Genomic DNA, 14283 nt, shown 5'->3' on the forward strand with positions numbered 1-14283 from the left:
TCCAAGGACCTCATATTTCACAGCGCACAGTCATCATGCCGAGCCAATGGAGTTTGCATCTTCATCAACAGTCTCATCTCCTCCTCGACCAAGCAGTCCTGCTTTTACCAGTACTACATCAAGTAGTGCAACACATGTTGAATTAACCCCCTTGAAATTTTTCAAGAAGGTCAACTACCCTGAGTCACCCCATACAATGGCTACTAAGCTCTTATCTGGCTCTGACTGTTCATTTTCTCCCATGCTATCCCCCTCCCTTTCAGGTTCTCCAAAGGCTTACCTATCCCCAGTGGAAGAGATCCCATGTCTTCCCAATGTAAAGGAGAGCTTATTGTACAAGCCTGACCTCTTTCAATCACCAAAGTCACCTTCCCGGGTAGCACACTTGCATGAGAGATCATCCAAGAGGCCTATTCCATATCCTTCTAGGCAACTTCCACTCAATATTTGATTGACAACCCGCATCACAGGACAAGGATGTGAACCAGACTTTACCACTGAACAACTTAAGAGGTATTTGTCATTTTCTTTGTCTCAGTCTATTCTTACATGATACATTTAAAAGCACGAGGACATAATATCTAATGGTCTCTCGCAGATGAACGTTGACATGTTGTACAAAGCCTTTAAGGCAGTACTTGCTAGCCACGAGGTTACTCACCTTCAAGTGGCAACATCCCTATGGCAGGTTGAGTGTGCAGAGCGTATGACAGCCTTAAATCAGGCGCTCCACCAGGAGAACAGAGCCTGCCTCAATATGAAGGATGAGCAGCTGAAGAAGATCAGAAATTTCTTTTCTGAGTGCCGTCACACAGAAACTGACGATGACACAAATTACCCTCAAGCCATCTATGACGATGAGTGCGAAATGCTTCGCGCCATCACTGCCCAAGCAGACTTTGTCTCAAGATGCCTGGGTCCAGGTGCCAGGCATGAATTACTGGCATTTACTGGCAAGGGCCCCTACCTACCTCGTTTTGTTGGTACTCTTAAAAATAGGGACAGCATTACACATGCGCTGGGGGGTGGTTGTACGGACACTGGTACTGATACATCAGGAAAAAGGGTCTATGCAATAACAGGTTATTTGTAGCCATTATGGCCATTATGACAGTTATGACAGTTATGACAATTATGACAATCATAAAACACTTCATACAAATCTCCAAGAACAGATATTGATGAAGGGTGTACTATGTGATCCTTACCATTGCAATCCTAAACCAAATAAGCAAAAATGCGAAAATCTCACATGGTCAAAGTGCTTTCTTGAACCATCCACTTTTGAGTATTTTGCTTATAACTCACTAGGATCTTAACCTATTGATGTCATAAGACCATGGATAGACTTTCCTTGATAATGGCTACTATCACTTACTACACCTCCGTGATGGTCCATTATTTCATGAGTCACAATATGTCATGAATAGTAACAGTGAGTCACATTGGCCGAATTGACAGTCCGATCGGCAGACATTAGGTTCATGAGCAAGGACGCTACTAGTATTGAGTCAGAGCTATGATAGTATGTACGGAAGATTAGAATATAGAACCATTAAATGAAAGAATTAATGCTGTGTAAAATGATGCTGAGGACTTGGGAATGCAGTGTGTGGATGTAGGTATTGATACATAGTAGTAGGTGGATTGTAAAGTTTGTGATTTGGATGTGGGGGTTGAGTTGAAAAATTCTGTGGTTGACTCAAATTTGAAGCTGCCGACGCTGTAACGGCACTCGCTCGTTTGCCCCCAAGAAGTCCCACAAATCTTGGCTGACTTGCACATTCAGGATTTCCTGCAAGAAAATCCTTAATTCGAGCTGTCAATTCAATCATTGTCCTATCTCTGGGTAGCGAAAGAGCGCCGGCAATAATGATGAGGTCATCCTTGCGCTTGTATGATGATAGCGAGCCATCGAATACCTTCGTTTTGATGTCTTCCTCAATGCGCGAGAGCCGAAGATCATTTTCAGCTTTTTTCTGCGCAGCTTTCTCTGCATCAACCTTCTCCTTCTCGGTGCGCTCTATTTCTTCAGCCTCGAATGCTTCTTTGAGTTCCGGGTGCGTGACAAAACGGGCATTAATTTTCTTCAACTTCTGACGCTTCTTCTGAGTCTTATTTGCCAGCCATTCATTCAGCATCGAAACTTGATGGCTGGTGAGAGTGCAGTGAGCTTCTGCAGCAGCGAGTCGTGCACTCTGCATTGAATACAGCTTGAACAGTGTTTTGTTCTGACCATACAGGAACTGTATGTTCCTCCATAGGTCTTCACGATTGCTGTTTATCACATCATCGTATGACAGGACCATGGGAAGTCTTGCAGGTCCAAATTTGGATTGCAAACCAACCGAAATCAAGCGAGTGGTGAGTGAGCTCCCTGAGGCCATTGTGGGACTGTCTGTAGGATGGTCTTCAATTTCCAAGTCCAACTCTGAGTCTGAATCAGAAGCTTCATCTTCATTGCTAGGCAAATAATCCAAATCCATTTCTTCATCACCCTCCACTATCATCTCGACATCACTTGTTGCTGCTTCTGTGGGAGCCATGATCGGAGAGCTCGTTATTTCGGCAGGATATGATGATGGCATGTGTGTGATAATTGAAGAAGCAGTGCTTGGAGCGAATTCTCACTCATTAAAAATATTAGGATTGAGTGGATGAATGCCCGTGTTTTTGAATGCTTTCTGGACTAGTGATGGTGTGATTATGTGCCGTATGGATAGATATTCTTGAATGAAGTTATAATGGGTGATCCTCACTCCCTGAGTAAGACGAATATCACAGTGAGAAGACCATTTGCATTGCAATGCCGAGAACACGCCAACATCAAGAGGCTGAAGCTTGTGTGTTGTTTTTGACAGAAGGGCAATGATAATGATGTTATGCTCATATGCAGCTCGTTGAATTTTGACCGTCTCGTGTGAATCATGCCCATCAATTGTGAGAACGATTGGCTTTTCATCAACACGATGCTTCTCTGTCTCAGGAACAAAGACAGTTGTAAACCAATGTTCGCAGATCTCCCGATCGGTCCAGCCTGTTGGTGATGTCGTGACACTGATGAGTTAATTAGCTTTCAAAAACCTACACATCATACTAGTAAAGCAAACAACTTACCCTCCCATGCCTTCTCAAGTCTGTGCCATCAGGTAAAGGACCTTCTTTCAAAACAAAGTACAGTGACATAGTTGCACCAGCTGCATTTGCACATTCCAAAATCATCACAAATTCTAGATTATCACTATGTTGATGATAGAAATCACGATCCTCGGTTGCAAAGATAAATTTCGACCCATCACCATTCTGACCACCTCCCATCTGATTACCCTTCTCATCCATATTCCAATTATGTGCTGCAGGAATACCATCATACTTCTGATCAAGTTCGCCACGAAGCTTGAAGTATCCTTCGACAGTTGTTTTATTGAAGTTCTGAGCACGTTTTGGATTGAGATTCCGTGGCTTGTGAGTAGAAATAGACTTCTTGTGACGAGCGAGGTAACGACGATGCCAATGCTTGCCAGGAATTCTTCCACTAATCTCATTGACCTGAGAACGTAAATCACGAGGGTGCACAGGGTGCACAGCACCAGATTTGTGAGCTAGCCAATCCTTGACAGCCTCCTCTTCAGATGGCTGGAGGAGCTGCCGTGACTCAGCAAAATCCCTGCGAGACATGTGCAGACCTGTACTCTGGTCTTTAAGAGTCTGCCATGCAACCTGTCCAATGAAATTAAGTCTGCAAAAGACTCGAAAAATACATGATCATACCTTGTGTACCCTTGCAGCTACTGTGATATTCTTGTGGGTGCCATTTGCAATACCCACAAGTGCAGCCTGGATCCTGGACTCATACTCGGGGTTGGTAGATGCCACCAGCTTGCCTCGGTAATGTCCCATGGCGACGGCGTAGTGATTGAGCCCAGCTCAGCGCTCTGGATTGCAGCTGCAACAAAATGTGCTGTTAAATTTAATGTCCAACATCAGCAGCCATGGCAACCTGGGTGACACCAATCCGTGATTTTTGCTGCTGTCACGCTGAAAACACAATCTCCATCATTTCTCAATGGATTTATTTCATTCCACTTGGAATACACTAGTATAGTGTGTAGAGTATACTCAGTGAAGTAGCTAAATAATGACTTTTAAATTGAGCGCTGTAGACAAAAATCACGAAATAGTGGACCATCACAGAGGTGTAGTAAGTGATAGTACAACTTTGATTTTCATCGGAAAAGTTCCCATGGTCAAGGTGCTTTCTTGAACCATCCATTTTCGAGTATTTTCCTTATAACTCACTAAGATCTTGACCTATTGATATCATAAGACTATGGATAGACTTTCCTTGACAAGGGCTATAACTTTGATTTTCATCGGAAAATGTTCCCACAGTCAAGTAAGCAAAATGCGAAAATTCACCAAGTCAAAATTCACTAACACATCGGGGTGAACGAGATTTAAAAGAGGTTTATATGTTGTACAAAATGTGAAAACAATATTTGATATTTAAACTAACATAAAGATGGGTGCACGACTTCAAATTTTGGTGGTGTTTTGTGTGTAATCCAAAATATCAAATATTCACAACCATATTCCCACAGACAATATGTCAACAAATATAAGAAATATAATCAGATTTTCCATGTCTGCTTCAATTTAAAGTTTGATTCTTACATAAAACTTTGGAGAAAACTTGAAGTTTTGCCAAAGCTTGACATTTAAATCGAGTTTTAATGTCATGTCATCTGTAAAACTTCAAGTTTTCTCCAAAGTTTTACATGGAAATTGAACTTTAAGTTGAAGCAGACATGAAAAATCTGATTATATTTCTTATGTTTGTTGACATATTGTCTGTGGGAATATGGTTGTGAATATTTGATATTTTGGATTACACACAAAACACCACCAAAATTTGAAGTCGTGCACCCATCTTTATGTTAGTTTAAATATTAAATATTGTCTTCACATTTTGTACAACATATAAACCTCTTTTAAATCTCGTTCACCCCGATGTGTAAGTCTTGTGATGTGGCTTTGTTTGGCACAGCTTATATAAGCAAAAGTGCGGTCAACCACAAGTCTTTTCCTATCTTTTCCTTCCTTTCCCTCCTCATTCTCCTTCTACTCAATAATTTTCGCATTTTTGAGTATTTGGTAAGTCTTTTTTTCTTCTTTTCCTTGCCTCTCTGACCCTCTCCTTCTAGCTCCTTCTTCCTTCCCTCCTCCTCCTCCTCCCACCACTCAATAATTTTCGCATTTTTAGGCATTTGGTAAGTCTTTCTCTCTTCTTCCTCTTCCCTCTCTGACCCTCTCCTTCTAGCTCCTTCTTCCTTCCCTCCTCCTCCTCCTCTCACTCAACCATTTTCGCATTTTTGAGTATTTGGTGAGTCTTTTCTCTTCTTCTTCCCTCTCTGACACTCCTTCTAGCTCCTTATTTTCGCATTTTTGACTATTTGGTGAGTCTTTTTCTCTTCTTCTTCCCTCTCTGACCCTCTTTCTGCTCTCATTCCTCCCTCTCTTATATATGTAGTTAGTAGTGTATATTCATTGTATTAGATACTTGAAATATAACTTGATTTTAGCATGTTTGGTGTTCTGTGATCTAGAATGACTAGAATGACAAGGTTTTGAAAAAAATTTGACCCCTCCATAATGGCCATAATGATCCATAATGACAAAAAAGGAAAAAGTTAGGTCTATAATTGCTGTTAAGATTGGCACCTTGTCATTCTAGCCATAACTGTCATTCTGGCATACATAGCTATAATGGACCATTTTGGATCATAATACAGTACTTTCTTCCATAATTGCAGAGTACACATTTCCTGATGTATGGACTCTGATTCCGATTCCGATTCCGAACATGGAGAAGATGATGATGATCACGGCGGGCAGCTGGGCCAGCAGTGCTCATCCGGCATACAGTTGTGACTGCCCACTTATTCACGCTGCTCACACTGATCGATATCAGTGACAATCAAGTCACTGTTAATAGATCACTATCAACTGGTACCGCTTTGCTTCACCCATTTTTCACCTGCTCATAACCGGCTTCGACCGTTCATAAACACACTTCGACCATTCAATATTGTGCTTCGCCTGCCCCAGCCGTTCATACATCTTTTTCTCCCATTCATAGATCGTCTTATCATGCCACACCCCTACCCTCTTTTTACCTTTTGGTAGTAAATGTTTTGCCTTGTTCGTAAATCACCTTATCATCCTGCCACGTATTCCCAGTTTTGTAAAGTTCGTGTAAAGTTCCCTTGTATGTACTATTACATCAATTCGGAAGTTAAATGCACGCATACGTTCTCACATCCTTACCCCCCAACCTTGAATGCCTAGCAGTCATGGTCCCCAGCAAAAGAGTAAAGCCAAAGTCCCAAAACCACCGCGAGGCTCTGGCCTCAATCCTTCGGGCGAACCAGCAATCGATCAACTTCGCATTCCTACTGAACAACCACAGATGTCATATTTCGCGTTCGATGCACACGAGACCATTTGTAAGTTTCTTATATCTTTTGTCACTCTTTGCTTAATGTTTCACAGCCCAACATGGGCACTACAGCGGCACACAGAGCACTGGCTTCGATGATCAATCTACCTGTAAGTTCTTATGTTTTCCTTTCGTCACTCTTTGCTTAACATTTCACAGCCCAACATGGGCACTACAGTGGCACACAGAGCGCTGGCTTCGATGATCAATCTACCTGTAAGTTCTTATGTTTTTCCTTTCGTCACTCTTTGCTTAACGTTTCACAGCCCAACATGGGCACTCTTACAGCAGCACACAGAGCACCGGCTTCGATGATCAATCTACCTGTAAGTTCTTATGTTTTTCCTTTCATCACTCTTTGCTTAATGTTTCACAGCCCAACATGGGCACTACAGCGGCACACAGAGCACTGGCTTCAATGATCAATCTACCTGTAAGTTCTTATGTTTTTCCTTTCGTCACTCTTTGCTTAATGTTTCACAGCCCAACATGGGCACTCTTACAGCAGCACGCAGAGCGCCGGCTTCAACGATCAGTCCACCTGGGACTTCGTTCAGAACCAACCATCCTTAGAAGCACCCTCACAGGGCTCATATCCCAAACACTACTCGCAAGATTCATTTCAGGGTCTTACAGGTAGCATGGCCAGCACAAGCATGTTGGATACAACACTCATCCAACAAGGTGAGATCCCTCAAACAGATGTCATGCATGTAAGTCGTTTATTCTTCTATCTATCTAATACTCATACTATCCTTTTCATCTAGATGGTGGGCCCGGCAAGACTCGCAAAGAGACGAGGCGGTCAACGGCCGATGCCACCAACACCACAAATGGCTCCCTACCCCACAACCCGCCCACAGACGACTGAAAGCTCGACGTCACAGATTGTGATGTTGTCAACACACACTGATCCCACTCCTGCTAATATCATAGTCACTGATGCCACCATTGGCCAGATGATGAAGGGCGCGATGAAAGTTGTCACGCGTGAACTATTTAGCCTGAATGCGATGACCATCGACAAAGCCCTGAAGAAAGCTATGCTTACAAAGGTCATTCGTGGCTCGTTGCTGCAGTGTTTTGGTCCTAACAGTAAGTTTTGTGCTTGGACTGTTAGACTCGTACTTACGCATTCTTTTAGCAATGATCCAAAACTTCATAACCAGCAAACATCAGAGTGAGGTCGCAAACACGTTGTCAGTGACTCATGGGAAGGTAGTCGAGTTTGCACGTATGGGCGCCTTCCACACATATCAACTGTTTCCCCCATTACACAGTACCATGCCCCCTGTCATCTATCATAAATGAGTGATCGACAAGATTACATTGGAGGGCAATGGACTCATGTTCATGCACATTTACATTTACACGTTCGACCAGGTACAGCTTCATTTTACCTGTTGTGGGAGACTAACTTAATCTTTTCAGGATGGTAGGATCGAAATCAAGGCAAAATTCCAACATCCCTTCATAATGTCCAACATCATTCAATTCATTTGGTTCAGCTTGTGCCAGCAATTCCTCGGCAAGATGGAGGAAGAACAACTGGAAAGGTTGAAATACATCTGGGCACTCTCTGGCGCTGCGACTTTCTGCAGCTTGGATGAACAATCTGAGGTTCCCGTGCAGGTTGATCCCTTTGGGGGAATGTCAGGCAACTGGAAGTTTCTCGCTATTGTGAAAGCGATGGATGACTTGATGGACGATGAGAAGGCAGAATTTTGTAGGTTTTTGCTGTATGTGTTGCTAATTGGACCAACACAAGCACCGTCCTCATAGATACATTTTACTTTTATGCTGGTTTCAAATGGTTTCAATCTTTGTATGACTAGATAATGCACATATCACACTGATAATCTCGCATTGCATTGATAATATCACATCGTCTTCAAATCTCGCACTAAATTTTGTGAAACTTAAGTCAGGGTCCTCACATAACCAAAACCAGGTATTTACGAACTGAATTGTAGTCTAACCAAAACAGAAACTGTCAGAAAAGTCTTGCAACGAGTTTTAGACTACATTTTCGTAAAGTTGGATTTTGAGATGATGGTCCTGAATTGCTATCTCATATCCAGGACAACACCAGCGCAGTCTCCAAAGTATTCAAGCTCGAGAAAGGTGAAAATAATATGTCAATATGAGTCATCAGACCTGTGCCATGGCAATCATGCTCATTCTCCTTTTCAACAATGCAATGACTTGCGGCTCTGAACATACTACTCCCACATGTGCACATCAATTCTCAATGCACGATGTGAGTGTTTAAGTGACATGTACTACATAGTAGAATCTCGCCTTGAAGTTGGTAAGGAACTACTTAGACTACTCTTTTCCATCATAATAGTTCTTCTCATAGATCCATGCCTCGCAAGAAGCACCATCGGGGGGCCCTTGATCTTGTACCACCACCATGGTCAAATATTCCCATGCATGAAATTGCGGGGCAAGGTCAAGCTGTCACAGCTCACAGCACCAACTGGCCATTAAAATATGTAAATGACCTTATAAACCTGAAACAATAATCCCTTTCTAAAGAACTCCCAATGCAACAACACCCAGTACCGACTCATTCACCCCAAATGATTCACAAAACACCCACATACAAGACTAGAAGCTGCTAAAACGACACATATGAACGATACAGGTGTCTAAGACATGCCAAATTACAAAACCGATATGCCACCACATGTCCAAACGTAAAAAACTGACACTGCACCGACCTGCCCCACTGCTAAACACATGTCCCTTGAGAAATCACACCCAAAGATGAGTTGCGATAGGCCACAACTAATATCAAGACTGAGATGAACCCGGCCATGCTGCCCCCACCAAACAGCCCAAACTAACTAAACACAAAAAGACGTTGCCTGACGAAACAGTATAAATCCCTATCATCTCAAACCCATATCCCTTGTCCAACCAAGATGAAAGACAAGGAAATCACCTCCCTCAAGGCCATATCCCAGGCCACATGCCCATACCCAAACACACCTTGTCCAACGTCTCAGACTTCTCAGTCTGGACCAAAGTATTTCCCCCCAACGTCATCCAGGACAATGATGACTTGGAATGCACCATGGACCTAATACCCTATTTACCTGACCCTCTATCCCCCACAAACCTGCACTCCCCTAGATCCCCCCCTGACACGCCTACCCCCACATTCAATACAGACCGCACTCACCCCCTCCATCCTAACCTACTCATCTATCAGGAATTTAGTATCAAAGAGTCCAAAGCCGACAACGTTGACCCCCCAAAATATGGACTTGCAAATTCCATCCACACTCCCAGTAACCCCACAGAAGATCAAAACATGGGCATCCCTATAAGTCCTACTGTTAAACATGAACCTACTGCCAAACAACAGGCCATTTTAGTGCACCTGGCCCTAGCAGACACAAACAGATCTGTTCTGAGCCAGAACAGCTCAAACCACTGTGCAGCCCTTCCCCAGTTCACCCCAATCCCAAACGGGAGATTCCCGACAGTGCATAAATCGCACTCTGCCCAGATCTTTGACCATCTCAACAACAAAGTCTTACTAGCGTGGTTCCAAGTAGAGCATCCTAAGTTCATGGTCCAAGTGTTTGACCACTCTGGAAAAGATGTAGCTGAACAAGCCACTATTATAGCAGAACATATCTGTGCAAACATCTCCCATTGTGGAATTCATTCACCAAGACACCCCCCCCCCCCCCAATCCGTGTCTCCCCCCCACAGCCTCATGGTGGCAAAGGAGCAAAGAACTTTCCAACAGGTTTCTTAGTACATAGAGTGTCCGAAGACACCAAGAACCTACTGCTAAACCAATGCGTATGGTCTACCACAGATCTTACCTTTGAAGCCCTTCCTTTCAATTGCATCCACCCTCCAGAACTTCTCTTTTGCCTCTTTGGCTTCACCACTCTCGATGTGGGAACCATCCTTCAGGCTGTCATGGACACCTGGTCCGATGACAAGAACCACCACCACATTAAGGAGCTATTTTCAAAGTGCAGCCTTCCTGACGATGAGCTATTATATAAAGCCGTCAACGACTTCATCGCCTCTGCCCGAGTCGAGCTTCTCGATTTCAAGATCACCGGTGGCTTATCCGTTCCACATTTCAACATCCTAGCAACCAGTCCCACCAATGACGCAAAGACTTGGACAGACCTCAGAAGCTTCCTGAGCACCCTACAGTACTCTACCAACCTCGATGGGTGCGGCTCAGCAACGGCCCTATTTGCATGCCAGATTTGTCACTCCCTCGCCCACCCACATGGACTCTGCCCCTTCCCACTCACCCCCAATTGGAATGGCCTGAAAGTAGGGAATAGAAACAGTAACAACATGCTGTGGCAATCAGGCAGAGCTAGAGGTGGAAGGCCAGGATGGAATGTCCGAATGGACACATAAGTACATATCGCAACGAAAGACTTACATACCTGATGAGGCTCAAGAACACTTATGCACTATCTCCCCTCAGTTTATGCTTCATATCACCATCACCTACTTAGCTCACCCTAGTCCCCATACATCAATCACAGTCCTTTCTGAAAACTATGTGAGCTGCTGATGAAAAAAGACTGGTTCAGGTGAGATCTGAACTGTCAAAAGTACTAGACCCCAGCCCAAATATACTGACCGTAATAATGGGACAGGAAAGCTGAGGTTATCTCACACAAGCATGGTGCTAACCAGACCATGGATACCTATTTAGGTTCGGGCGAGCTGTGCCAAGAGGCTTAAGTTCTCATTAGTAGATGGTACCAGGGACCAAGGCGCTGCAACCTGTCGAAAATGCTTACATAGTCCACTGATAATGAGCCAGGATATGCTCATTCTATTTCTACATAATGATTGTAGTGTAGGAATAGTAATATGATCACCAATAACTCACAACCAAACCCCCTCATAAATGGCCTTGATGTCGGTCACAGTTCTTGCTCCCTAAACCATGGAGGAGGTCCTCCTTGAACCACTGAGAGGCCCTTTGATGACCGGTCTAGGGTTTTCAGAAGTGGAAACACCCATCATGGGCAATCAACACCCCAACTTCACACCAGGAGCACACCAACCAGAAGTGTACCCCAACACTGTCATAACCACTCCCTAGAACTAAGTCAAAGGATCAGAGACAAACATACGCAAAATAGACTAACTGGCCAGACTCACCCAAACAGCCAAAACAACCAAGGTAACACAACTATAAGCAACCAAAAGAAAATGAGAGCGAACATCAAAATCACGACACTAAATATGAAGGGACGTACCTCGATCAACCTGACACAAAGCCCCACCTCCAAATGGACAATGGTGAACCAAACTATGAGAGACCAAAAAATAGGGATACTCTGTGTACAAGAAACGCACCTAACAACTGACCACCAATCCCAGCTGGACTCCTTATTCTCCCGACACCTAAAAATACTAAACTCTAGCGACCCTACATGCCCTGGCAACTCAGCTGGTGTTGCTTTTGTCCTAAACAAAGAACTCACCAATGCCTCAAGCGCCACCATGGAAGTCCTAATCCCAGGACAAGCAGCTATCTATCTATAAACTGGCACAACAACGAAACAATCAAGATCCTAAATGTATACGTGCCAAACAATGTGAGTGAACACCATACCTTCTGGGAAAGGATCAAAACTGAATGGGAGAGAACACACACCAGCCCCTTAGACTTTATGTTGGGGGATTTCAATCTAACTGAGAACCCAATAGACCAGGCCCCAGCAAGACTCAACAATGAAGCAGCTGTAGATGCCCTAAGAGACCTAAAGTCAGTACTGAGCATGCACGACATATGGCGCAATGAGCACCTGCACCACCGCCTGTTCACATTCAATAGTAATCACCAGACGCTATCAAGACTGGATAGAATATATACCTCACATAGACACACCGGAAACATGCTTGAATGGGCCTCAAACGTAAGCCGAATCCCAATGGATCGTCATATGGTATCGGTGAGATTTGCACCACCCGGTGTAGAAACTACAATACAGAGAGGAACAAAAGATGCTCCTAACTGTATCTAAAAATGTCGTACATAGGTCGAGTGTTGCCTAGTCTGCGTTACTTGAGGAGACAAGTGCGTTCGACCCTAAAGGGGAAGTGAGTGCAGCAAAGATCTAGAGGTATGCGCTGAAGCGCAGGTGTGCGCAAGGCGCGGGAACACGCGCGCGTATAAGCGCGAAGCGCGGGAAAGTGCGCGCGCGTATGCGGAAATGATAGAGACTAAGCTTAAGTGATGATATAATGCAAGATAAGAGATGTGAGTGCTAGATGTAAAGGAATAGAGATCTACTATGTTCTGCTAAGTAGTAAGTAAGTAGTAATAGGTAAATGGGAGGTAAAGTAAGGTAAGGTGAAAAGTAAGTCAGTAATAGTATGTACTGCTGGCGCTTATATAGCGCGCCTAAGCACGGTCATGCAGAGCCGAAGCACTACCGAGTAGGTATGTAAGGATATATATGGGTGAGAGTCCATGATAAAAATAAAGGTGGAACACTATGCTAATAAAGGAAATGGAAATATACGCACTAGGGAGCTTGGTGGACAGTGGATGGATGCATCTGGATGGCTGGCGCTATAGGGCGCGCAAGCACGGGAACGCGCGCGCGCATATACATCGTGAAGCGCGGGAAAGCTGCGCCTCATATAGGAATTGCTGTGGACAGTACACAGAGTGGTGCTGCGAGTTGGTGCTGTATACTCCCTTAGTGGAAACTGCCATATCACGCCATGAGAGGCATGAGTCTCTACACCGGTCTCCCACATATCGGCAAAGGCAGATGGTCATGGCCTGTAGGAGTGATAACCGACGAAAATCTGATAAAAAGAATAATCAGAATAGGCATCGAAACACAACAAGAGTTTGACGAGATCGAACAGAGAACTGCCACAACAAACCTGCAAATGATCTGGAAGTCATTTAAGACCAATATAACTGAAGCCGCCAAAGACACCACCAAAAAACATCTAGCTAAAATAAACCAATGAATAAGATCACTAACGAAAGACCTACGCAACATAACAAACTTGAAAGAAATAGACACTTTGAAAGATATGAGAATCAATAGAAATATAACTGAACAGGAAATCAACCACCTACAAAAAAAATAAAAAAGAGAATGCACCTAAAAGCCCAAGCACAATGGGCAACTCAAGGAGAAACTATAAGCAAGTATTGGTCAAAGGTAAACCAAAAGAAAACTCTGAGAGACATCATCCAACATCTACGGATACCTGGATCAACCAGATTCACAACAAAATCAGAAGAGATGGCGGAGATAGCGAAAATGTACCATGAAAGTATTCAATCAGTCAACAATGACATGAACAACAAGTAAACACAGCAACTGGCGAGAGAAGAAGCGCTAAAAGAAATACCAGACAATCAGAAACTCAATGTGTCCCCAAACCAAATGGAAGAGGTCCTACAGGAGGAACACATCCTAAGTGCACTTATGTCGTCAAAGTCCAGAAGCGCAACCGGAATAGACGGACTCCTGTATGAACTATGGAAACACCTACACACCAAATACAATGAAGCACGTAAGAATAAGAAACCAAGATTTAACATCATTAAAATGCTCACTGAACTAATGAAAGACATACAACTGAATGGAGTAGAAGAAGGATCAGATTTCACACTAGGATGGATGTGCCCACTGTTTAAGAAGAAAGACTGCACCCTGATCGAGAATTACAGACCAATAACATTACTAAACACAGATTACAAAATATTTACCAAGGCACTAGCCATACAACTAACAAAACATATA

General features: G+C 43.7%; 3 protein-coding genes across 3 annotated transcripts; 2 read left to right on the forward strand and 1 right to left on the reverse strand.

Moving 5' to 3' along the window:
- Window positions 1–610: 610 nt before the first annotated feature.
- Window positions 611–1523, forward strand: F5891DRAFT_975995 (uncharacterized protein; the record flags this gene model as incomplete). The annotated part of the gene is made up of 3 exons (XM_041376579.1): window positions 611–1066; window positions 1348–1435; window positions 1462–1523. 3 exons carry the CDS (start codon window positions 611–613, stop codon window positions 1521–1523), a joined length of 606 nt encoding a protein of 201 aa, XP_041231429.1.
- Window positions 1524–1568: 45 nt separating this feature from the next.
- On the reverse strand, window positions 1569–2546 carry F5891DRAFT_1182921 (uncharacterized protein; the record flags this gene model as incomplete). Its single annotated transcript, XM_041366231.1, has 1 exon — window positions 1569–2546. One exon carries the CDS (start codon window positions 2544–2546, stop codon window positions 1569–1571), a length of 978 nt encoding a protein of 325 aa, XP_041231430.1.
- A 2464-nt stretch (window positions 2547–5010) lies between these two features.
- F5891DRAFT_1182923 (uncharacterized protein) lies at window positions 5011–8281 on the forward strand (the record flags this gene model as incomplete). The annotated part of the gene is made up of 13 exons (XM_041366232.1): window positions 5011–5154; window positions 5205–5270; window positions 5321–5383; window positions 5428–5456; window positions 6349–6506; window positions 6553–6609; window positions 6659–6715; window positions 6766–6825; window positions 6876–6932; window positions 6983–7212; window positions 7267–7594; window positions 7644–7717; window positions 7931–8281. 13 exons carry the CDS (start codon window positions 5011–5013, stop codon window positions 8279–8281), a joined length of 1674 nt encoding a protein of 557 aa, XP_041231431.1.
- Between the last annotated feature and the right edge of the window lie 6002 nt (window positions 8282–14283).

This window comes from Suillus fuscotomentosus, assembly GCF_016647785.1.
Source record: "Suillus fuscotomentosus strain FC203 chromosome Unknown F5891scaffold_6, whole genome shotgun sequence".
NCBI classification, from domain to species: Eukaryota; Fungi; Basidiomycota; class Agaricomycetes; order Boletales; family Suillaceae; genus Suillus; species Suillus fuscotomentosus.